This window comes from Pan troglodytes, chromosome 8, assembly GCF_028858775.2.
Source record: "Pan troglodytes isolate AG18354 chromosome 8, NHGRI_mPanTro3-v2.0_pri, whole genome shotgun sequence".
Taxonomy (NCBI): domain Eukaryota; kingdom Metazoa; phylum Chordata; class Mammalia; order Primates; family Hominidae; genus Pan; species Pan troglodytes.
This window is the reverse complement of record NC_072406.2, coordinates 124,771,031-124,798,106: the sequence shown is the minus strand read 5'-3', so window position 1 is coordinate 124,798,106 and position 27,076 is coordinate 124,771,031. Positions and strand designations below refer to the sequence as shown.

At 37.5% G+C, this 27,076-nt stretch overlaps 1 protein-coding gene across 15 annotated transcripts in view; it reads right to left on the bottom strand.

Moving 5' to 3' along the window:
• The window catches only part of VTI1A (vesicle transport through interaction with t-SNAREs 1A), a 441,715-nt gene that overhangs the window by 203,151 nt on the left and 211,488 nt on the right, over positions 1 to 27,076 (bottom strand). For 13 of the 15 annotated variants that reach the window (XM_001147118.8, XM_063781189.1, XM_063781188.1 and 10 more), the window contains 2 exons: positions 17,067 to 17,137; positions 16,357 to 16,418 (listed from right to left, as the gene is read on the bottom strand). In XM_001147118.8, coding sequence (XP_001147118.1) covers positions 16,357 to 16,418; positions 17,067 to 17,137 — 133 coding nt within the window. Of the gene's footprint in view, positions 1 to 16,345; positions 16,419 to 17,066; positions 17,138 to 27,076 lie in introns of all 15 variants that reach the window. The other 2 variants (XM_063781195.1, XM_009459248.4) reach the window with 1 other exon arrangement.

Here is a 27,076-nt window from a genome sequence, read left to right as displayed (position 1 = left end):
GAGAAGAAAAAGAAGAGAAAAAAATTATTTTTAAAACATGACAAACATAAGAGATACAGAGGTCTAGTGTGAGAATCATGGATGATCCTGACACCAGAAAATTTGAAATGGAAGCAATAATCCAAGACACGATTTTAAAAAAACCGCTCCTGGTGGGTAGAGGGAAGACTTGAATTTGCAGATTTAAAGTTCTGTGATCCATGCAAAATGAGTGAAAGTCCTCATATATAGAAATATCTAGACTCTGTTCAATTCCAAAGATTTAAAAAACCAAAACTAAACAAAGAAAACCTACAACATGTCACTCCAGAGTATCATAAATTGGTCTATTTTTCTGCTATTCTGAAACACGAAATGCCAGAAGACAATGGTTCCACATCTATAGATTCCTAAGAAGGGTAGGATCTAAAAATATTACGGCCAGCCCAATGTACACAGATACATACACATGTGTATGTCACATATATGCAGTTGGTGGCAGTTCCTATATAGAAAAAACAGATCCAAATCATATACCTTTCTTGAAAAGTTATTTGAAGGTATATCCCAGCTGACTTCAAGATTAGAGAGCTAAGAACTCAAGAATGAGGAAGTCATAAAAGAGATGAGCAGGCCGGGTGTGGTGGCTCACACCTGTAATCCCAGCACTTTGGGAGGCCGAGATGGGCCGATCACGAGGTCAGCAGTTCGAGACCAACCTGACCAACATGGTGAAACCTCATCTCTACTAAAAATACAAAAAAGTTAGCTAGGCGTGATGGCCCGTGCCTATAATCCCAGCTACTTAGGAGGCTGAGGCAGGAGAATCTCTTGAACCCAGGAGGCGGAGGTTGGAGTGAGCCAAGATCACGCCACTGTACTGCAGCCTGGGTGACAGAATGAGACTCTGTCTCAAAAAAAAAAAAAAAAAAAAAAAAAAGAGATGAGCATTTATTATCTTCAAGGATGCCACACTAAGCAAATAATATAGTTTATGAATGAAGACACATAGCTTCACTGTATAGCTATAAGCTAGAAAAAACCTGTATGTTTAATAGAAAGGAAATATTTCTATGAGGGAATACCATACAACCATATAAATAATGATTACAAAGAGTTTTTAATGGCATGGGAAAACACTTTCCGTTTACTCTTAATGCAAATAATAGGATATAAAGTTTTATATGTTGTACATAAAACACACAGAAAAAACTGGAATAAAATATGCCAATTAATAGTTGTGACCTTTAGCCAGTATAATTATGAATAATTTTCTCCCTGTTTCTTGATAACGTTTTTTACCCTTACAAAATAAGAGGTGTTTTTTCTTTTTGACATGGAGTCTTGCTCTTGTTGTCAGGCTGGCGTGCAGTGGCGCGATCTCAGCTCACTGCAACCTCTACCTCCCGGGTTCAAGCGGTTCTCCTTCCTGCCTCAGCCTCCTGAGTAGCTGCGATTACAGGCACCCACCAACATGCCCGGCTAATTTTTGTACTTTTAGTGGAGACAGGGTTTCGCCATGTTGGCCAGGCTGGTCTCGAACTCCTGACCTCAGGTGATCTGCCCACCTCAGCCTCCCAAAGTGCTGGGATTAAGGTGTGAGCCACCGTGCCTGGCCCCAAATGAGAGGTTTTTAAAAATCCTTTGTTATTATAATAAATTTTTAAAATTTGGCAAAAATACAAATCACAAAGGCTATGTGGAAACTTTAAGATTATAATATTAAGTGAGTAGAGCAATATAATATTGAACTTGAAACATGACTGAAAGATTGGAAGGGAATACTTGGGTCAAAGGAATAGCTTGCTTCAAGGTACAGGGATTAAAAACAATTTTTTTATTTAAAAATTCCTTTCATATTACTATTTTCTGTTTTATAGGAAAAATATGATTTAAAAAGAATATTCCCAAATAAAACAAGTTAGTCATATCTTTGATATGGTAATATTGCAGAAAAACAAATCTTTCTGAGGTCAGCAACCACTTTCTGCCTATAGTCTCCCAAAGACCACTCAGGTTCACTTTCATGTTCCAACGAATTACTAACTCAGGCCAAGCACTATAAGGGCAGGACCTTGTTATATGTTACACTCTCATCCCTAGCACTTAGCCCAGTGTTTGGGGAATCGCAACTGCTCCAGAAATATTTGGTGAATGAACAAACGAATAACAGAAGGAAAGACTATTTGATTTTATAGGTACATCTTTTGGTAAAAAGATTCTTTGCATTCATCTACTTTTTATAGCATCTCCAATGTTGAAACTACAAGCATGCTTTGCTTCAAGAATTCTCATCACTTATCATAGATTGCATGCTCTGTGGAAATCCAGCCAGAGCCAAAACCTGGTGCCATATTTTTATTTCTCTTTTTCCATTTCAAAAGAAAAAGCTGTAGTTAATTCTAATTTTCCTGCGGGCAGAGGGAAGAGGAACTTTTTATGTGTGTGAAAGAATGGCACCCTCTCCAGCCATCTGAGGACAGTTCCTCCCAGGAACACCTGTTTGCTCCAACTGAAGCCCGTCCAAATTGAGTCCCCCGGATCAGGAGCGAGCTCTCCAAATGTCCCACCATTCTACAATATTTATTCCCCACCTGTCTGATGGCCATGATAGCTTGGGAATGCTCCAGTCAGGGAAAGCTGTTTCTTGGCCCTGACATGGCAGAGCTAACAGCAGCTAATGTTCATCCAGAATCTAGTCTGGATCCAGTCGCCCCAGAGTTTAAAAATGCCCCTTCTCTCTCAGTCTACCAGGCTTAGCAAAAGTTCTTAAGGAGGGGGAGGTAAATAATTTTTCATCTTCATATCAGCGTGTTGCAAAAACCAAGTGGTATGTTTCATTCTCTGTTTCTTAAATCTGACTTTTGAGTTTTCTACTCATATTTAACCCTTGGTATTCTGGTTTTATTAAATAGTTGCCCACTACTAAAAATGAAGATTGGTAAATTAATTTCTCCAACAAGAAAACTGTTAAAATTCAGAAGGTAAAATACAATAAAAACAAACTTAAACACATAATTTAACATGTAATTCAGGGAAGAAAAAGAGGTGCCCACATCAAACTCTAGCTATAATAGTGAAATAATGTTTTATTAAAAAAATTCTATCCATGAGAAAACTGTATATTTGAAAAGCTTACATAAAGCCTTATAAAATGAGACCTTTTATCTCTTCCAGATCTATGAGCTCGAAAATACTTTATCTATGCAATTTCAAGGCACATAAAAACCCCAGTGAATAAATAAAATGTTCTTTTTTTCTTTATACAGATGCTTTAAAAATTATCCATATAAATAGCTTGGCCTTGAACAAACAGATTAAAAGACCTAAAAAGCTATGGCTTCAGATCATGTATACAGAATAGAAAATGAATGCTTTTCTTTATTGGCTGAGCAAGTTTTCTAATAACTAAATTTCTATAAGCCCATTCGATGATAAAGATTTAATTGGGACACATGAAAAAATTCAGTATTTTTAAGTGATATGCTTATCAAATTAATAATATGCCACAATAAAATAATTTATGTACTCTGCCAACATTCTTTGCATCTATTCATGAATCATATGTAGAATATGTATAGTCAACATGCAGTATTATTTCAAAGACCTGTCTTTAAAATGAACTTTTTAATAAATATGTAATTTTATAAATATGTAAAGTTTTGTAAATATGTAATTTTAGTCAAGTGTGTGAAAATTTGCAATATTATTCTAAAACTGGGGCACAACCAGTGAAAAGATTTTTCATAATTGTTTACAATTAGATCTTATTAGGTGATTTCAAGCCTTACTTAAAATTTTGAGTTCATCATAATTAAAAAATTTGAATTGTGTAATTTTTCACGTCAAAAATATTCTTCTTTTGATTTTTCCCAATCATTTAAACATGTAAACCATTATTGGCCTGCAGGCCATACAAAAACAGGTGGCAGGCTGGATTTGGTCTGCTGTCTATGATTTGCTCACTCCTGTTCTAAAAGCTGAAGGCTCCTGGCTGGGCACAGTGGTTCATGCTTGCAATCTCAGCACTTTGGGGGGCTGAGGCAAGAGGATTGCTTGAGGCCAGGAGTTTGAGACCAGCCTGGGCAACATAAGGAGATCCTGTCTCTACGAAAAAATTAAAAATTAGCTGGGTGTGTGAGGTGGACCTGTAGTCGCAGCTACTTGGGAGGCTGAGGTGGAGGTGGAAGGATCACTTGAGCCTAGAAAGTTGAGGTTGCAGTGAGCTATTGTTGGGCCACTGTACCCTAAGCTCAGTGACTGTGAGACCCTGTCCCTTTAAAAAAAAAAAAAAAAGAAAGAAAAGAAAAAAAGAGAAAAATTCAACAGTTTAAGGTAAGATTGAAGCTTTCACCTTATATTAACTTTATGAGCAGATGAGGTTACAAGTTGTTTTGTTAATTTCCTATGCATCCTCAACACAGCTGTGGCCAAACATCTTCCTAACACCCCAACACCATCACCACTGTTTGCCTGCAAGGATTCAAATTCTGCTGCTAGGAGCTATTACCTTGAAGCTGCCATGAGAAGGAAAGAGGCATAATGCCATATGTGGGTTAAGAATGGGGCAGTGACTGTCAGGTCTGGTTCTCACCTATCATCTCCTCTGTGAAGTCTTATCTGCACATCCAGGCCCCAGGAATTTCTTCTTCCTGTCATCCCCTAGAGCAATGATCTCTCACTTAATATGTAGCACAAGTTACTATGTATTGCTGTTTCTTAAAATGTCACAACAAAAGCTCCCAATTAGATATTAAGCTACCTAGGAGTAGAGTTTTGAATTTGTTGAATCTCCAATGACTAACATTGGATTCTTAAGGGAATCTCCATATGCCCTTTTACCCAGTAGACATTAAACATTTGATGTTGAAGAAGAGGCTGATGGTGTTACCGCCAGAATGCTGCTAAGAACATGATTTCTGTGGCTAAAACCAGGGTACTGGTCCAAGTTCTGCTCTATCTTTGTGGCATGAACTTGGGCAAGACTCAACTTCTGTAGGTCTCAACTGTCTATACCACAAGATAATAATGATAATATGAATTCAGAGTTCTTATGAAGAATAACTTAAAAAAATAATATATGTGACTGTGTCTTACAAACCATAAGGTCCCATATAAATGTAATTGTTCTGATTGTCTTTAAGGACGTACTTTTGACAAATGATCTGATTTCCCAAGGATGGCATCCTTGAGTTTTCAGTGTCTTGTTGAACTTTGTGGACAAATTCAAAATAAGTGTTCCTTGTAGGTCAATGCATTTTAAGTAAGCCAGAGTATCAAAGTAATTAAATGGTATTTAGCTACGAAACTGGACACAGTTCTTTAACAATATCTCATTTTCTCAACTTTTTTTTGGAGTTGGTTGTAGACTCTTTTGAACATTTTAAGGAAATTTAATGGAAAAGCCCCAGAAAGATGCATATACACACATATGCACATACATTTTTAGAAAACTTCAGAGATTCAAGACTCCATGAAGCCCACTCCAGGATAGGAACCACTGCCCTATGGCTTGAGACAGGGAGTGTGGTTTCAGGAAAGCATTGGGGGACCTGATTCGGACATCTTTAACTGATTTGGGAATTAAATGGTTGACAGGTGTTTTTTTTTTTTTTTCCCCTCATCACAAAATCATTAAGCCATAGGAAGACAGGTGGACAGTGGAATAGCTTTTTCCTAGGTAAACTATAATTGCACAGGAAACTAAGGTGCTGGTTTTTTTCGTAATTCCAAACTGCTTCAATCCTCTTTTTAAAAGTGTGGTCAAATTTACCATTCTGGCATTTTCCCCATTGATATTCACACCTTGGTTCCAAAGTTCTTCACATAACTTTGCAAAAGAAGTCATTAGCCTTTTAAAAAGAACACTGAGGTTAAAAAAAAAAATCGTGACACCTCCTATCACGTCAGCTTCCATGTTGTCAAAAATGTTAGAGATAATTTTAAATAAAAAATGAAAACCTCAATTAACACTAGCAAGGTGGTCAAATATCACAATTTAAGAAATATTTTAACTACGCTTTTGAGTATGGAATATATTTCTTCACAGTGCTTTTTTTTCCCCATAAAAGAATTCTTTCTTAATACCTAGATGACAAATTCTCAAGATATACACAGTTGTTTCTTATTATGGCTTCCCTGGAAAACATTTCTGGGAAAGCACAATCCCCAGCCACTTACTTTGTTTACAACAGACAAAACTGCTTGTGTGGTATAAATAGGAGTCTGTCCTTAAATGCTGCTGAAAAATAAAATGCAATCATGAAAAGGAGCCATTTCCTGCCCTAACGGTGGCTTAAAAAAAATTCTTAGCTACTTTAGGAACAGCACCAAAGCGTAAATAATAATTATCAATTGCCGCATAATAAAAAACTAATTTTATATTATAGAAAAAAAACAAAAATGAAAACAAGCCACATATTCCAGAGATGCCCTCAGAATTGTCAGCATTACAAGGTTTTCTTGCCCTGCAAGATGATGAAACCCCCTTTTGTCCTCCTGCGTTTGTGATGTATATCTATAACTCGTCCTTGTTTGTGCAGATAAGCCTTGCCTTGTCTCCCTAACTGCACTTTCAAAAGCAGATTCACAGTTGTTTGACTTTTGATCTGGGTAGCAGCTAGCTCGACCACCTGCACTGTGCATGAGCTGTTACTGAGCTTGCTTTGTCCCATCTTATAACACAGCCAGCCTTTTAAAATTGATGTGTGAATACGCTAGTTTACAATGTGAGCGTTCAAACAAAAAAATATGGTGGCGGTAGTGGTGGTGGCAGCCGAAGAAGGGGGAGATTTGTGGAGGGAGAAGCCCTAACTCTCGATTTATAAAGTTCAGATATTGTTTGCTGCCTCTGGCATTTAATGAAACAGATGGCCAAAGCCCTCCCTTAATTTACAATGGAGCAGACAGTGGTGTAATGGTGTGGGGGCCTGGAATTATAAAATGTTGTTTGGTGATGGTATATGTTAATAAATAGCCATTTACAAGGGGGGCTAAGGGCTCCATTACTTGTTTATAAGGAAGGCCTAGGGCTCCTTGCTTCAAGTTAACAGCTCAAGGCTGCCTTCAAAGAAGGCATTGACGGAAAATGTAAAGTGCACCCTTCATATTCTATGTGGCATTCAAGAATGGCATGCATCCAGGGGAAAAAAGGAAAATCATAAAAGGAAAGTAATTCAAAAATTAGGTCAAATTGTGGCTCACAATCAAGAAAAAAGGTAAGATGTGTTTCCATTGTGATTAAATAATGGAGAAAAATATTCTCTTATTGGGAAGTTACATATTTTATCTTTGAACGGACATGTTTACATGTAGCCAAAGTGCAATAGATAAAAACCCGCAGGGTTTCCACTAAATTATACCCATATGAACCCAGATAACAACTCTGAAACTATTTTTAGGCATTCTTCCAAAGACTATTCATTGATGAGGCCTACATCAGGGTAACATGGCCGTGAGCCAAATGTGAGGAGGCTCCTGACCAGCAGTATCTCACAATAGAGAAGCAAGGGTTGACCTCAGGATCCTGAAGACAACTGGTCCTATAGCAACTCCTCATTCTTTTGGGGACAGCAATGTGCTGCGTGCACTATCACCACTCTCCAGTAACCACGTTATCAACTGGTTATCAAGGGCCCATCTATGTGGCAAGAAGGCTATGCTGGGCATTGACTAAGGCTGCTTTAGCTTTCATGAAACACTGTGGACCCTCCAGCTGACTGTGCGTCCTGCTCTGCTTTCAGGTGGGAAATTCTAAACCTGTCTAGGAATCTGCACAGGAGTTACCACCATGGTTCCCTGGCTTTGTTTTATTTCTCTTTCATCTGTGTTTCTTCCCTTCTTAATTTCTGCTGGTTGCACAATACTGTGGGGGAGCTGTAAAGCATCCATTTGGGGATAAGGTGGAGGATACAAAACATATAGAAGAAAATTAAGAAACAGTTGATAATAATTACAATACATGCCATGCAAAGTGGATGATGTTCACGTCTTATGAGAAGTACAAGCTGCTGTGAAAGATCAGAACAAGATGCATCATTTCTGGCCGGGAGAGTGAAGAAGGCTTGAGGGAGAATGAGGTAATTCACCTGAGACCCAGAGTATAGACAAAAGCTCATTTGGAATATTCCAAAGGTAACATCTGTTGTTTTTGCCCACCCAGTATCCATTACCCTTTCGGAAAAAAGCTCTCGGATTCTTCTGAGGGGACTATGCCTCATCCATTCTCAGTCTGTCTGTCCGTCCCCTGCACAGGGTCTCATGTCTAGAACATCAGATCATAGATTAATGGAGTTTTTACCTAACCAGAACCAATCCAAATCAGTAAGATTCCACGCCATTACTTTCACTGGAAGCATTCGAATGAAAAAATCGCTATATTCAATGGCTGTACTGAGATGCTGGCAAGAGCTGTCTCCACCAGGGGAATCCTTGACGAAGGCCAGAACCCATCCATAAGTGATCTGAGATGCGAGACGGAAAGAGCAAGACCCAGTCCTGACAATATTGTTGGAACCTTTAGATTCCAACACTGTGTTTCAAGTCGCTTCTACCCTTGGACTATTTAGTTACACGAGTTGATATATTTATGGCCAGTTTGATCTACATTTCTGCTACATGCAACTGGAAGATTTTGACTTATATAGATGGCAAAAGGAGAACATTCCAGGTAGAAGTAACAGACAAAGCAAATGTCTAGAATTAGTGAAGAGTGAAGCTAGCTTGGAGGTTGTAAGTAGTTACCACTAGTAGGGACATACTGCCCACCCAAAGAGAGCAGCAGCAAACAAGGCTAGAAAGTTCACTGGAAAACCTTAGCGATGAGACTAAGGAAGACATTCTGTGTTGGACATCACCATGGGAGATTCCTAAGTGCAGAAGAAACAGCACTCATCTGGCACCCTCCAAGTAAACTGGTCAATAATATTCAAAAGGGCAAAAGAAGGGAAGAAGAAGCACAGAGACCAACTAGGAGCCCCCCCTCCCTAAATAGCCTAAATGAGATGGGAAATGTGTGAGACTGGAGGATTGCTTTGCTCCAGGTAGTACTCAGAACGCACCAGAGTAGTGCAAGAAGTATTGCTGAGTGAGGGTCCCAGAAGGAAGGGGGAATGGTGGCGCCATGACAGGAATAGGGACATAAGGAAAGGATGATGGGATTTATTATTATTGATTTTTAATTAAAAAAAATTCTTAGGAAACTCTAGTAATGGAAAAAGAAAATTTAAAAACATAAATTTAAAATTCATCAACCTAGAAGAACTATGAATTAACATTTTGATTTTAGTCTTTGCTCTCAGGCCCTATTTCTTTTAAAACCGATGACGATAATGATAATAACAAATACCTCAATGTTTCCTGGCACTTTATTATGTGCCAGGCATTGTTGTGTGCACTTTACATGTATCTACGCATTTATAAAAATTTCCATAGTAAAGACTATTGTTATCGCTATTTTGCAGATGAGGAAACTGAGGTACGGAGAGGTGAGATTCTTGCCAAAGGTTACTAGCTAAAAAGCGGCAGAGCCAGTGCGGCTCCAGAGCCTACTACCCCTTATCTACTGGGACATATGCCTCTGGACGTATACATAGAAATTTCACATGAGTAATTAAACAAGACCAGAACTGTTTGCTCCAGCAAGGATAAGACTCAGATGACAAAGTTAGATATAGAAATAAAATTTCCTAACAATGACACTTGTCAAATTCCAGAGGTAAGGGAGATTATAGATTCTTCTGCTGCACGGTGTTGTTATTTCTCGGTTCTGGTTAATGCCACACAGTCTATGCTTAGCAATACAACAATTCGAAAGGACTCCTTAAGAACACACTCACTTGGGACTCCTGTGGCATACAGTAGCTGCACTTGAGCGCCTTCAGCCCACCCTCAATGGTGGGATCCGGTAGGATTTGTTCATTGCTTTCAGGAACAACTGTCTGCACACCCCGAAGGGCTGTCTGACCATCTGTGAGGAAACTGGGTCTTCATAGAAGGACAAATAGTTGGTACAGTAGGAAAACCAGCCCCTGGAGGCAGATGACTTATGTAGACCCTGATGATATTTACCCGTGGTTCCCTTATTTCTTAAAATGGGAATAACAGTATCCATCTTATAGAGTTATCATAGAAAGTGAAAGAAGATAACGTATAACAAATATCTAGGACTGTGGCTGCTACCTACCTATCAGAGAGTGCATAAGTAGCAGTTTTTTTGGTTATTAAAAGGCATAGCATAGTATGGATTTTGAATTTCCTGGTCAGTGAAATGAGAGGGGGGCATGGGACAGTGGGAGGACTGACATATGATTGCCCATGTTTAATACTTCCAAGTATTTATTTTTCTATTTACTGTAACAATGAACCTAGTTTAAGGAAATTATTTACTGCCACCAATTATTTCACAGAAGAAATGGAACTATAATAGTGTCTCACAATAAAAGTTGGCATAACAAAAACTCAACTGTTTGTTCTTACTCTTCTCATTTTACCACTAGTGAAAACTGGTTCTGATTCACAAACTGGCCTTTGGGAACCTTGTGTAGTGTGTCAAAAGAGCAAACTAAGTTCACATCCTAATTCTGTTCCTTTCTACAATATGTGAATCTGGATAGTTTACTTAACTTCACTAAGCACAGTTTGCCTCACCTGTAAAAGGGGGATAGTGATGCCTCCTTCACAGAACTGTTAAGGATAAAATCAGATAAGATGTACAATACATGATTTAGGGTCACATATGCACTTAAGGCTCAAAGAATGCAGCTGGTAGAGTTATCATTGACAGATAAAGTGTTGCATTCAAGTGTCTGACACTAGAGCAAAAATCTATGTTTAAAGGCACAAGCATGTTATTAAAGAGAAACATATAAGCAAATCCAAAGCTATTCTTTGGTTTGGTAAAAACGTTACCCATGCTGGCCTTGAAGAGGTCGTAGGACAAAGGCAATGAGTCAACTGTACAGAAATAAACTTATGCACACAAAAAGAACCAAGATTTTTAAAAATTCTCTTTGTAGCATTATTCTAGCTCGGATCCTAAATCTGTTAAGTCCAAAGAATCTATAGGAAATTCAGTCACTTTATTCTGAAAGAATAAGCACTTGATTAAAAGCTGAAGAACAGTTTAGACATTGAGATTTTGCTACACTAATTTCAGGTCAGGGCCCGAGTTTATCACCAGTAAGTAAAATGTGCTGAGAAAGAGGAATGAGAGAACAGAGAAAAGAAAAAGAGATAGAGAAGTAAAAATATAAATGCAAGGTACTATGAGAGAAGATACTTTCTTCAGTGCCTAAAAATTTACAGCAAATTTTCAAGGACATTTTTCTCACAAGTCTTGAAAACTCTATACTGTTGAATTTTCAGACATTGTAGTAAGAACAATTAGAATATAACAGAATGTTTCCTGGGCAAAATGAAGGAGAAAAAAGAATGAGTTTTTAAAAGAAGCTTAAACATCTAGCCATGGCATATGTAAGAATAAACCTGTTTTTATTTTAAAAATTACATTTCCATAGCTTACAGATCTTGCATTGGCATTCCTGGTCTATTTACTCTTAGGAATCATTCTGACAGTGCATTTAAGCTTTCCAGATGTTTTACCTGTCATTCTACCAAAGACTACGTTTAAAATGTAAAATATGATAGCAATGATAGGTGGCAATGATTCCCCAGGCTAACTCGAAAGTAACTCTAACAAAAATATGCATATCAGATAATATTGTGTGAATGGTGCTGGCTAGGTCAACTGCATTTAATACTGTCTGCTTTGTTTATACTACAGATTAGTTACAAAAGACCTCTTAGCAGCTCCACGCATAAGGAAGTTAACCATACTCATACTGGAAGGATAAACAAAATTCACTTTCTGAAGGAAACAATCTGAGTGCGTGTGTGTGTGTGTGTGTGCGGGTGCGCGCGCGCATGTGTGTGTAAATGGGGGCAAATATAGGTAGTGTCGGGGAGAGAGGAAATTATTTGATTTGAGATTGTCAAACACAATGGGTGTTAATCATCTATGCCATTCCTTCTTTTCTTTTCCTTTTTCTTTTTCTTTTTTTTTGAGATGGAGTCTCACTCTGTCACCCAGGCTGGAGTGCAGGGATGTGACCTCGGCTTGCTGCAACCTTTCGCCTCCCAGGCTGAAGTGATTTTCATGCCTCAGCCTCCCAAGTAGCTGGGATTATTAGCTACTGCACCTGGCGAATTTTTTTGTATTTTTTAGTAGAGGTGAGGTTTCACCATGTTGGCCAGGCTGGTTTCGAACTCCTGGCATCAAGTGATCTGCCTGCCTCGGTCTCCCAAAGTGTTGGGATTACGGGTGTGAGCCACCACACCTGGCTTATGCCATTTTTTTTATAAGCACTTTGCCAGCATATACAATGCAGCGGAGGAGCCAAGGTAAAGTAGTAACATATCCTGTAAATTTTTGTCAGTGGAGCTCTTAAACTATAACTTTGTTACATTCCTGAGGCATTGTTCATATACTTTTAGAAACAAATGTACAATTAGTGATCAATCATTAACTCTTCAGAGGTAAAAGGAAATAGAATCATGATTTCTTTTCATTCTGACTGAATTTTGAAAATCTTAATTTTCATTTTTACAGATTGCCGACAGTTTGAACGAATAAGACTTTCTGCTCAAAGGTATAGAAAAAATACACATACAGACACACACATAAATACATACATATGAAGAGAGACATTTAAGTCTCCTAGTGATACTGTGACACTTTAAGACAGCCAATTATAATAATCAAATTTTGTGAAAGTCAATGAAAAAATCCATTTATTGGACCCAGTTACAACACAAATGGTCACTTGTTTCATGACCATTTTCATTATTATCTGAATTCCACTGTATTTAAACTCTGTCTACAGAGTTAGGAAATGAACAGTTTGTCCCTGGATAGCTCTCCATCACATGTCAGGATCGAAGAAAAATTACTTTCCAGGAAATCAGCCATAGCTGTGTTCTGATGTCGAGTTTTACTATTATAATTTTGAATGAACCAATTTTCTCCTTTGTTTTCTTTCTTTTGGTAATATGGCACACTTACATGAAGAGCAATTTCTTTTCGGTTGAATCAGTTGCTATCTCACTAAATTACATATTATATGTCAATTTTTTTGCACACCTCAGTTCTTTTCAAAATTTGTTTGTAATGATTCCATATACCATTTTCTATTTCCCTATTTTTTTCCAAACAGGTTGGCATTATAGCCATTTAACTCGTATTTTTTATTAGTTATTTGTTTTTCTGGTGTCCCTTTTAATGACCAGCAAGGACTAACTGGAGTTGTGGAATCTTCAACAGCTGCTTTGAGAATCCGTTAATTTTGTGAATTTCCATAGTACATGTTTATGCATGTGTCCTCTACTACACTAAAGTACTCTGAAAGTGAGGATAAAATTGGTTTCATTTCAGGATCCCCAGCCCTGGCATACAGACATTAAATATTTACTAAGGAAATGAATAAGCAGAAGAAAGAAAAGAAGAAAGGAAAGAAGGAAGGAAATAGATGTTTATCTTATTTGAAGTTAATAAAATATTAAAAAGCATGAGTGGTAGATGATTATTTAGTGGCTGCTGGATTTAATAAACTTAATTTTTGTTGCTTACTTATTTTGATTTCTCCAACTCCTTTTGGTCAGTTTTACAGATAATCAAGTGGACATACGCACAGATCTTGGTATCAATGGAACACTGTTTTCACCTGTCTTCACAACAGACCATACGTAAAATGGCTCAAATGATGAGCCGTGCCAAGCCATTTCTGTTCACTTTACAAATTTAAGAACAATCAAGGTTTAAAAAATTTTAAAAATAACCTGCAATCTTTCTTTTAAATAAAGCAACTCCTTGGCTTGGTATACTACAGAATATTTAACTATTTTCAGTCACACAGAATTTATCATACGAAAATAATTAAGCTTGTTATATGCAGGTAAATGCTCACACTTCACAAAGAGGACATTCATTTCTTTTATAGATTTGTGAAGGTGACAGATGAGTACAAGATTCAATAACATAACATTTCCTAAATCAGAAACACTTGTTGACACACGACATAGCTATGCAGTTTTGGTAAGAAGAAGAGTAAGAGAATGTGGCTTTTCTTTCTGAAACACAAGCTCACAAGGGCTGGAAGTGAAAGCCATATGAATGGGAGGGTTGTAACAGGGAAAGCAAAATCAGAGCATTCAATAAAAGGCTTTGGTACATAAACCCTGCCTCTACTTCTCTAGAGAGAGCTTTTCCATGAGATAACCAAAATAATGAAGCAGAGAGGTTGGCAAAATGTTTGTGCCTTTTCAAGTCCAAAATACATTGTATATCATACGCGGCAGTAATTAGAAACTAAAACCACTGCATTTGGTCCCCAGAAAACCTGCCACGTTATGGCATTGGTTGAAAATATCTGAATATCCTGGCTGATACCAAGATCCCAGCTGCGTCTAGTGAAAAACATTGTCATGCATATGAACAGGTGGACTTAAGCGTACCCTTGGTTCAGATGTAGCAAGGTGATGTCCATCTGGGAATTTTTATTTCTGTTCATACTCTAGACACATCCCAAAAGAAGATGAGTCAGTGATTGACTGAGTTTGCTTACAAAGAGAACCCCATGTAGATTTCACCAGAGTAATTTTCTTCCGTAGGCTTCTGAAACAACCACGTTATTATGATTTCCCTATAGAAAGCCCAGTCAAAGGTTGCAGAAGTTGTTTGTGCTTCACCCTCTCTAAATGACTTGCAAATTTATTCAAACACAATATGAGGAGATGCTTTATTTGTTGAAATAACTGTCTGCAGTGTCCTGCACTAAAGGGTGAGGTAGATCAAGCAGAAACATGGACAGAAATACACTGGTTTCGAAACCCATAAATCCTTATTTGAATCTGCCAACCTGAAAGCCACGTAGAGCCCGCATAAACTATTTTTCCTAAATGCTACATCTGATTAAGCCATACCATTAAATGACAGCTGAACTTTAACATTAATATGATATTATTTAAATAACCACATCATTTTTTTTACACTAAAAATGATGAATGATTTCTGGACAGCTCAATTGACATAAAGCAGGAGGACTCTTTAATGAGATTTGACAAAATGGAGACATATGCAGAATATTCGTTACAGCTCACGACGCAGGAGCCCTCCCAGGGAAGCAACAGAGGTTTTCACCTCCCCTTCCTTTCTTTTTTATTGTCTATAGGCACTGAAGCATTCCTTTCAATTGCTACTACCCTTCTCTCTGAATTCTGAGTTTTTCTTAGGCCATTTACATAGTACTCTTAATCACAGAATTTGATGGCTTATGATTCTGAGTTGGGAGTCGGGTTCAAGGAAATGAGGGGAAATGTCACATTATACTAGCCTTGGCTGGAAATGTCCCAGGAACTTTAGGCTTGCTACTGGTCAGGCTGCTTAGAAAATCTTATCAGCCTTGAAGACCAAACCACTAGACATTTGATTGGTTCTTATGCAATAAGTCTGTAACACGGCAAACATACTTTTAGCAAACTATTGTATATGGATATGTGATCAGACAAGACTTTAGTTATTTTTAGATGGTTGTCTCTATAGTATCAACTATAAAGATTTCCTTCTTAAAAATTCCAGTTAAGCCATTCCAGAGGCCATTCTCAATGTTTCTCGTTCACTTTTCTATCCACAGTTCCAAACTGATGGTCGTGCTAGATGATATTTTTATGTGGTAGATTCTGAATGTGAAATAATTTCGTGCTGAATGTACTTATAAGAACATTACCTACATTCATTCATCTATTTTCTCATACTATTTAGCATATTTTCCATCAATCAAGGTAGAGTTACACATATAAAACATGAACATTTGTTTCTTAGCACATATTATTCAGATAATCTTGATGTTTTATAAATAATCTTTAAGTATATACATAAAACGGAAATGTTTCCCCAAACAGCGTCACTTAAAGAAATGAAAACAAGGCAACAGAGAGCAAAGCTAATGGCAAATGTGCTCCTGAAAATGGTAGGTCTGCATTCCCTCCATAAGAAGGAGGCCATCGAAATAGAAAATAAAATCAGCCTGCTGCTGCCCATGGGGACTTCCTCAGGCTATGAAAAAATACTTCATGTCTAACCCTAATTTTTTCCATAGCTTGAGGTTACCCCCCTAGCTCAAGCCTTCTCTCTAATCTGTGTTAGTATGTGTCCCTGTCCAAACAAGAGTTAACATCAGTGCTCTGTTATTTCAAATGGATCCTGCACAGGGTACTAAAAGCAGAAGCTCAAAACCATGTAATATGCCCCACTGCAATTGAATGAAAACATAGTATTTTAAAAAAACAGACAGAGAGAAAGATATGTCCCTACCTTGCTCTTACCTTCGCAACATCCCTGTCAGAATCCTGGAGCTTTTTCCCAAATTAGCATCTGTTTCCCGAAGCTACAAGAAGAAACAAAACAAAACAGAAGTTCATGCAATTAGATTATTTCTGAAGTGCATGGCAAGCGACAATTTATTTCATGATAGAAAATCCAAACAATAAAAATGTTCAAAAACACAAAAATAAATACATTCTGACAGCTACACAAACTTGGAAAATTCTTAAATTTGGAGAATGACACGTGAGAGGTAATCTTGGGAGCTTTAAGCTGGATACTAGAACTGGATATAAAAGCAAAGCACAGGCTGAAAAAGTTTCATATACATTTGGTAATTCATCTCCAGCTTATGAATGTGCAAAGTCCTAAAAACATATAAACAAAAATAAAATGAAGTGAGGAAAGATGACCACCAATAATTCTATAGTTTTCACTCTAAAAGATGAACATACTCCAAAATCTCCCTCAGTGACCTTCTCCTCTATAAGAAGTAAATAAAATACCTACCTGGGAACATTCTGGAATGGGGACATAGAGTCAGCTGCTATTTGCTCCATCTCACCCTCTTTCTTTTCCTTTCCACAGACCTTATACCCTCTTTCACCTTAGACACATATATCTACCTAATTGCTATTGTTTATGTCCCAATGCCTTTCATTTATGTCTTCATTTACTGAATATGTGAAAAAACTGTATCAATTGTACTTACTCTTTCACGTGCTCGCTGTATCTTTTCTCTGTCATGACTAAGGTTTTCCAACATCTCCTGACCAATTTGCTCTACGGAAAAGAAAATTTGAGTGAGGAAAAATGACTTGGAGTGCATATGAGAGTAAATCTCAGAAATACTAAAATGGCATAAAATGTTAAAGTTGCATGCATGCATTATACATCAGACACATATTTCAATTCATGTATTTGAAAAATATAAACAGTATTTGATAAATTTATCTATTTATCTTAGGCATAATTAGATATTTGACCTATAGAACATAACCAACATGAAAATAATGATTTAGAGATGATGTCTTGTCCAGGCCACTCCAGCAAATATCAGCAAAGGTGGAGAAGATCTGAGGTCCATTAGTCTATTTTGTCATCATGGAATTTAGCTGTTGGTTTTTATAGGTTACTAGTAATGTTAATGATTCTGCTCTCCCTTTCCCCTTTCATTTTGCATATGTATGTCAGACTCCATTTAGAACAATTTTAATTTTAGTGTATTCACCCTGCATAAGTAATCCTCATATGCTCACCTACTGTAGCTTATTGGTAGTGAACTATCTCTAGGCTTTTGCTCTCTTCAAGGCAAGGGCTCATTTAATGTGTTATCAGTGGCTGTAGGTACTTGAGTCAACTCAAGGTGAGGTGCATTTCTTCTCAAGTAGTTGAAGAGAGCTCATGCTGGAGACAGTGTTTTCACCCCAGAACTTTGAAACCCTTATACTGTTATAGGCAATTTAGAACATTCTTTAAAAAGTCACATTGCTGAGTTCTAATGAGGTTTTCTCTTGCCATGATCATCTTATTTGGTTGACACTAGGCAGTCTCTTCTCCAGCCGTAGACCCTTTTAGAAGACAGTAGGTATGGCTTGACATCATAAATAACCAGCTGCCTTGAATAAATCATTTTCAGACTCATTCCCCATTACCTGGGAGGTGACTTACTCCATACTAGAAGGATGCCTCTCTTACAATCTTGGCAATATCTGACTACCTTGTTCTACATCTCTCTCTCCTTTTCCCTCTTGCATTGTCTCTTTACTCATACCTATAACAACAATCATCTCTGGCTTATAAACATATAAGCATTCAAACAAGCATCTATTATAATAATAACAAGTAATTTAATGATGTTAGTAAGAAGTTACCATGGTAGTTATTTGGCTCATATATGTACACTGCTAGACTTTTTTTTTTAAAGGACACCCTAAAAATGTAGAGCAGTAGTTAGGCCACATTGAGAGCTTTGGCTGTGAACTCACACTGCCTGACCCAAAATCCCAGTGCTGGCCCTTACTAGCTGTGTGGCTAACTTCACTGTGCCTCAGTTTATCCATAAATGGGTATAATAATAATAATAGTACTATATCATGAGATTGTTGTAAGAGTTCAATAAGGTAATTCAGTTGCAATATTTAGCACAGTGACTGGCCTACAACAATAATAAGCATTTATTGAATGATAATTGATTGATATAAGAACATCATTGGACTACTATGATTTTGCCACTCTCCTATCTTAGTCCTGTTGTAGCCCATTTGAGCTAAAATCTTATTCACAGGATAAAATATCTGTCCTGCCTTTCTCACCAAGTTGATGTTATGATCCAATGAGGTAGCCTAAGTAAAAATGTTGTGGAAGCTATAGGGTACCACATAAAGGCATGTCATGATACAGTATGTAAGATTCAGAGCATTCAACAAAGAATCATTGAATCCCCACTGTGTGCCAGGTACAGGTGCCAGGGATATGGCCAGGAAACAACATCAAGTGTTTGCACTCATGGAGCTTCCATGCCAGCAGTGAGGAACAAGCAGTTAAAGAAGTGTTACAGAAGAGTTACAGACAAGTGTTAACGGAAGAATTTGTGTTTCAAAGCACATCAGAAAAAGCACTGCATATTCCTTTCATGACAGAAAATCCAACTCATAGAAAACAGTTACATACACTATCATAAATATATTTTTGACAGCATACAAATTCTTAACATTCTTTCCCAGTATAGTAGCTCCTCTTAGACTTATTCCAGCTCTTTATTATTAACCCCATACAATTTATCCTTAAGGTAAAATTGGGTAAGATATGTGGCTCCCAGTGGAAGCATCACAGCAGTGGAAGATGATATCAATAATGGAGAAGGAGGAAACAACTGAAGTTGAATTTTTTTCTTTTCTTGCACAATATTCAATTTTGTCATACTGTTATTACTATTCCATTGGATTTCTTTTATCAACATAATATAGCAATTATAATTCATTTTTTCACTTAAAACTTTTAATATATATGAGCACCATGAACACTGCAATTATTTCAGCAAAATACTATTTATATCAGATTTTCTCCTGTTCAGACTGATGGTATTATAACATGTAATCTAAAATGAAGAGGAAATACGTTATTACTATTGTGTCTGTGGCCAGTATCATATCCCCAGTAAGTATCTGTGGAAAGAATGAAGAAATAAAAGAATTAAATAAAGTATGCATAAAGTTTGCGACCTATTCTTGCTCTTAAAGCCCATCCAGTGTAGCACTGGAGAAGTCAACATCAGAAAGCAGGTAATAGATTCATCCTTCTATCAGGTTCGCCGAGGGGAAAACTCTACTCTGAGTGGATCTACAGTCTGCTACTGAAGGAATCAACAAACAGGAAGTAAAGATTTGGGTCTTTTCAGGAGTTATAAACCACTCCCACAATCTCCTTGCCTCCCTAGACATAGCTCAGCATCCCAAGTACTAACTCGATCTAGCAAGAGAAGAGATATTGGCAAGAGCGTATGCATCCCGGTCCTAACACCCAAATGCCATGCACTGCTGGAAACACAATTCTTTTTTCATTTCTTACTTGCTATCTTCCATTTTAATGCTCTAATATAGAAAATTTCAGGCCAAATATATCACAATGATTACTATTACGGAATGAAAAAAAATTCATGTAAATAAACTTATGTGGGCTTTTTTTTTTTTTTTTTTCCCACTGTGGGGCCCACTCTTCTAGTTGAACCAAAACAAAACAAGACAACAAATTAGAGGGGATTTTTTAAATATAGACTGTCTTGGGTTTAGCGATTATTTCATTAAATAATTAGAAACATTGTTAGGTTTATTTTTCTTGAATAATTTAACTGAAGATGTAAGCATTCACCAAAAACACCATAATAGAAAGAACACAAGCTCGGAGGCCTAAGCCAATGGCAGACGTGATACTTAAATTTTCAGTTCTTTAACTTCCGTAGGGCCTTAAGAATGGAACAGCCATACTGCTGCTCTTGAAATAATTTGAGAAATCATAAATTTTATAAATATTATACTTGTTGACTGCGAGGGTCTTCTTGAGATTAAGAAACAATGGGAAGCATAACAAGGCAATGAAAACTGATGGTGTATGCTGGAATTCTCTATGTCAGTATGAGCATGATAAACGAATTCCTGGAAGGAAGAGCTCCTTCCTCTACTTCTCTCCTTTCCACAGTGGCCCTGGGAATCATCCTGGGAGTAGAGCTCTCAAACACATAAAATGAATTTTCATTTTTACAGTTACCCAGAGTCAATCATATCCTTGATCCATAGCCCCTTTTTATAGAGAAACACACGTGCAAAAGGGTTTTTGGCTAACATTTCCTTTACTTTTCAATCTTTTGGAAGATATACACAACAGCCATTGAATACTTTCCTGCCTCATAAAGAAATTGAGAAAGAATCAGGTAACTTTAAATCTAGCAAGATACTTCCTAAAGGACTGGCCTGACATCACGAAAATAAGACTTAGTTTGAAGAGCTTATATCACTGAAAGCATCATGTCTCTCCACTCATAAAATAATAATACCATCTGAACAACAGTATAAGTCTAACATAAGACTAACATGAACTCTTTTTTTAAAAAAAAACTTATAAGACCTGTATTTTGGAGGTGAGCAGATTAAAATATTCTCTATAAGAAGTTAGGACTGACTGAAGCTCACATCATGTTATAAACTGGCTGAAAGGGAAGGAGCCTCAAATCTAATTCACCAGGAAATGTCCCATTTGATACATTCAAAACATTTTTAAAAATCAGTCATTTGGAATATGCAGGACACTCTCCAGAAGACAGTGATTATTCCTCAGCACACCTATATTTATTTTTCTTTTCATAAACTTTGTTAAGAATGTGGTATCCAGCAAATTATTTTAAAAAGTGAAAACAGCAAGTTGGGTCTTTAAAGAACTAAGAGAAGGTAAGGGTATCTTCTGGTACTTGAAAACTTCACCAACAATTTTAGTATCAGATAAAAGGCATTCACAGTTACACAACTATTGTTTGCATATAAGGACTTTTGTGAAGTGCAGGAGTTCTGCAAAAGAGCTATGCTGAAGCGTGTGTTTTCATATATGTATTGCAGAACACCAACCAGATGAAAAACCTTGAAGTAATATTTCCTAACAAATTGGAGCACTGAATTTTGGACATGACTTGGGAACTTCTGGCCACGGAGTCTAATAAAGGTAGAAAACGTGCTGCTTCAGGAAGCAGAGGGATTGACACACAGCTTTCTCAGGAGGGATCTGATCATGGAGTGGTTGGGTCAGTCACTCTTTGGCATTTAGCATAGCTTCCTGGGCACTGACTCAGCTATCATGCCCTGAATAGCTAGGTTATCCTCTGTATTGATGTTACTCAGGCATGAAGAGCCTTTTGAATTTCTGATATCTGGAAAAATATCACAATGGAAAAGAGAGTTCTTTCAACATCATTATTTGACAACCTAAGACATGTGAGGAACTTCTGCTTCCAGTTAGGATGTAGAAAGATGCCACAGAAAGATGCAAATTACCATTCCCATGGAAACAAGAAAAACCCAGACAAAATAATTACTAAACTTTTCTGGAAGAAGTAAGTAGATGCAAAGAAGCTCTGATGAATTCTAGAGAGAAACAAGTACTTCATGAAGGAGCAAACAGTTGTGGCAACTTTGATACCAACTTCGATATAGGCCAAGTACCTGCTCTGAGAATGAGCCTGCCATAGATAGAATTTATAGGGATGAGAGAAATCAGTCAAACTTTAAATGATGATGTAGGCTTACAAAACAGAATGGAATCTAGATGAACTCTAAACACAAAAACAAATTGCTTGGTCTGATGTTTCTCCCCAAACCTTCAAATTTGCCAAATAAGAGGGAATAAAGAAGGAGCTCGTCAGTAAAGAGAAATCACATATTCCCACACATTCTTGTGTGCTTATATTTTAAGACGCCGTCAGAGTTGAGTCTAAAGGTGAACCAAAAAATATCTGAAACTGCAGATCAACCAACTCCAGCTCAAACATTGACAATATGTTTTGTTTGTTTGTTTGTTTGTTTGTAAGAAGAAGCATAAACACAGGTTGGGAGTGCATTAATCACGGATGAATCCAATCTTATTACAGCTTCAGCTCAGCACCAACTCAACTTTTGGGAGAATTGGCTCCTTCTATTATCTAAATACAAGACAGTGTCAAATGTTTTCAGAAAAAAACAAACCCAGGATGTTATATTTCAGATTCCCTTGTTCTTTTTTATACAGTGTGTGGAATACTATAAAATTGTGACAAGCAAAAAAACAGGAAAAAAGAATAATCAAGAGAAAATACAGTCTATATGAGTATACCAATAGATCCTAGTCACTACAGTTAGCACATAAAGATTTTAGAACTATTATAATTGTGTTAAAGAATTTATAGGAAAAGGTAAACATAATCGGTGAAAATACGAGTTTATCAAGAAACAAATGGAAATTCTAAAAAGAAACCAAATAAAATTGTAGAATAAAAATATGACATTTGAAATTAATTCACTAGGTATACCACATAGAATATCCTTCGCTATAGAATAAAGGATCACTGAACATGAACATAGTTAATAGAAATTATCCAAACTGAAGGAGGAAAAAAAGTTAAAAAAATGAACATAGCATCAATAACTTGTGAGGTTATAACAAGTGGTCTTACATACATGTTATTAGACTCCCAGAAAAAGAGATTATTAGAGACAAAAAATGGTATGAATAAATATCTGAAGAACTAACAGTCAAACTTTTCCAATCTGTATTTTTGTAAAAAGCCGATCCACAGATCAAAGAAGTTTAACAACCTCTGAGCAAGAGAAATAAATAAAAACCACACCTACTCATGTCACAGTCCAATTTCTGAAAACTAAAGATAAATTTAAAATCTTGGCTGGGTGCAGTGGCTCATGCCTGTAATCCCAGCAGTTTGGGAGGCCAAGGCAGGTGGATCACCTGAGGTCAGGAGTTCAAGACCAGCCTGGTCAACATGGCGAAACACTGTATCTACTAAAAATACAAAAATTAGCTGGGTGTGGTGGTGGGTGCTGTAGTCCCAGCTACTCTACTCAGGAGACTGAGGCAGGAGAATTACTTGAACCTGAGAGGTGGTGGTTGCAGTGAGTCGAGATTGTGCCACTGCACTCCAGCCTGGGTGACAGAGCTAGACTTCCTCTCAAAAAAAAAAAAAAAAAAAACTTAACAGCAGAAAAAAAAGATACATTCAGGAGAACAATAATAAGAATGAAGCCTGAATTTTCATCAGAAACAATACAAACACACAATGGAACAACTTTCCAAGGTGCTAAAAGAAAAAATAAAAGGTCATTCTATTATTCCACGTCCAGCAATAATAGCCTTCAAAAATTAAGATGAAATAAAAATACTCTTTGATAACCAAAAAATATTACCCAGCAGAACTAAGCTGCAGGTAATGTTAAGGGAAATAATTCAGGCTGAAGGCAAATGACACTAGATGGAAACCTGAATGTACAAGAAAGAATGATGAACACCAGAAATGGTAAATCTGTGGATAAGTATAAAAGCAGGCCAGGTGCGTGGCTCATGCCTGTAATCTCAGCACTTTGGGAGGTTGAGGTGGGTGAATCACTTGAGGCCAGGAGTTCTGGATCAGCCTGGCCAACATGGCAAAACCCTGTCTCTACTAAAAATACAAAAATTAGCCAGGTGATGGTATGTGCCTATAATCTCAGCACTTTAGGAGGCCGAGGAGGGCGGATCACTTGAGGTCAGAAGTTCGAGACCAACCTGGCCAACTTGGTGAAACCCCATCTCTAGCAAAAAGTATAAAAACTTAGCCGTGTGTGGTGGCACATGCCTGTAGTCCCAGCTACTTGGGAGGCTGAGGTGGGAGAATCACTTGAACCCAGGAGGCGGAGGTTGCAATGAGGCAAGATCATGCCACTGCACTCCGGCCTGGGTGACAGACTGAGACCCTGTCTCAAAAATAAATAAATAAGTAAATAAAAATAAAAACACTTCTTTTTCTCTTATATTCTTTCAAAGTAACCGTTTAAAATAAAAATAGTGATAACATGCAGAAGCGAAATGTATGAAAACTAGCACAAAAGATGAAGAGGAGGTAAACAGAAGTATTCTGTTGACTGGCTCTTGAGTTATATGTAAAGTAGCATATTTATTTAAGGTAGGCTGTAACAAATTAGGGATAAAAACCTTAATTTCTGAGTTTCTTTCTGCAATATAACACAGTACCCACCAGCCACATGGGGCTATTTAAATTTCAATTAATAAAATAAAATAAGACTTTAGTTCCTCAGTAGCACTATCCATATTTCAAGTGCTCAGTACCTACATGTGGTTAGCGGTCACTGCATTGGAGAATGCAGAAATACAACCAACTCTAAAATGATCTCCAAATTCCTTTGTCTTTAAGGCAAACTGAAAGAAATCAAGAAGTATTCACTTGAGGTTTAATTTAGGTAAAACATTCCCTTTCTCTGGGCCTCAGTTTCCTTAAATGTAAAATGAGACTCTTAGACTAGATGATCTTTAGTGCCACTTGGCTTTAAAATATTAGAACTTGGGCCGGGCATGGTGGCTCACGCCTGTAATCCCAGCACTTTGGGAGGCCGAGGAGGGTGGATCACAAGGTCAAGAGATCGAGATCATCCTGGCCAACAGGGTGAAACCCCTCTCTACTAGAAACACAAAAATTAGCTGGGCATGGTGGCGTGCGCCTGTAGTTCCAGCTACTCAGGAGGCTGAGGCAGGAGAATCGCTTGAACCTGGGAGGCAGAGGTTGCAGTGTGCCGAGATCATGCCACCGCACTCCAACCTGGGTGACAGAGTGAGACTCTGTCTCAAAAACAACAACAACAACAACAAATTAGAATTCAGTGACTCCAGAGAGCATATAAGAAAACTAGAGCACGGGGCCAAATAAGGCCCACAGATGTATTCCCATCCTGCCCCCAGAATAACGTTTTAAAAAACCCAAAACAATAGAAATTTAAATGCTTTTAAGCAGATCATATTGTTTCCATTTTGCCTAAGTCCCCAACATTAGACTGCTTCATACAGTAGCCTCCTTGGCCTCTGAGGACATTAGCATTTACTATGTACCATAAAATATTTACAGGCACTTTGATGATGACATTATTTTAAAAAATTATACATTCATCTCAACTGAAGGTAAACTTAACATATTCTTAAAGAAATACAGCAAAAGACCATGCAGGGCCTATGCACGCGCGTGCGCCTGTGTGTGTGTGTCTGCGTGCGTGTATGTTTGTGTTTAAGCAATTATGTTTTAACACTACCTTCTCAGTAGCTGAGTATGTATTCTATTTTGCTTTAAGATGATCAAATCTATCATTAAGCAATTAAAAAAACATTTGTGCTACTTTCATCAAAGTCATAGTAGCAGAACCTCCCTTTAGTTACCTGGTTTGCTGCAGATAATTAACAAACACTATTCCCAGGGCCCTCAGACATCAGTCAATGAAGCTGTGCTACCAGTAACGATGCTCCGGAATGAGCAGGTACTATGTAAATTGAGGTTGTTAAACAAAAGGAACCATGTTAATTACAGCTCCATTCAAAAATGAGAATGAATCCATTCTATTCTATAAAATGAGACTTGAGCAGCAGGAAGGACATCCCTTTTTCACAATTCAATAAAGCCTGTAAAAAGCCAGGAGATGAAGCAGCAGAAAACCTGAATGGGCAAAACTGTCAAAACACATTCCAAAGGCTCACTTGTGGAATTTACCAAACACGTATTTACTTAACAGACAAGGGAGACGTGTTCAGCGTCATCCAGCTCTCCAGGGTAAATGAATTACTCATTCTAAAAAAACAAAAAGTGCTTAAAGAATTGAGAAGTGATTAGAAAGTAATTAGAAAGGCTTTTTAGAAATCATTCTGAGCCGAGTTAATCACTATTTGTACTCTTTGTGAACTCTGCACACATTGCTATCACTAAATGTATAGCATTTTAATTACATGTTTGAGAAGTCACTATTGGGTGGACCACAGGACTTACGTGGCTAGCAAACATCTTTTGCTTTTATGAAAGACTATTTTAAGCATTTTTGAACCAGTTGGCAATCACAGGAAAAATTTTTTTAAACAGGAGGTTTCATATAAAATGATAAACTTCTAGTTTCTTTTGAAATTTGGAATATCTGGCAACAGTGAGTCCCCATTCCCACTTGGTAAACACAGGCTGGAACTGAGTTATAGCTTCTCTCTTTAGAACAGCCAGGTACTATCCAGTTTGCCACCTCCCCACTGGCCTGTTTCACTCATTTCTGTTCCCTGCTTGGCTGCCGTAGGAATAGATGTTTGTGACTCTTTGCTTATATATTCTTCTCTAATAGACTGTAAATGACTTTAAAGATGAGGCCATGTCTCATTCCTCTCAGTATATGCCACATTTTAAGAGGCAGTACAGGACATATGCAGGTGCTCAGGAAATTTTTGTTCACTGGAACCATTCAACTTAAAAATATGGTCAAGTCCTTTATAAATTTGTAACAATAGAATCAAAGATTTTTAGAACAAATGTGGGCTGTAAAAGTAATGGCACAAATGAGCTGGGTGTGGTAGCTCATGCTTGTAATACCGGTGCTTTGGGAGGCTCAGCTGGGAGGATCACTTGAGGCCAGGAGTTTGAGACCATCCTGAGCAACATAGTGAGATCACCATCTC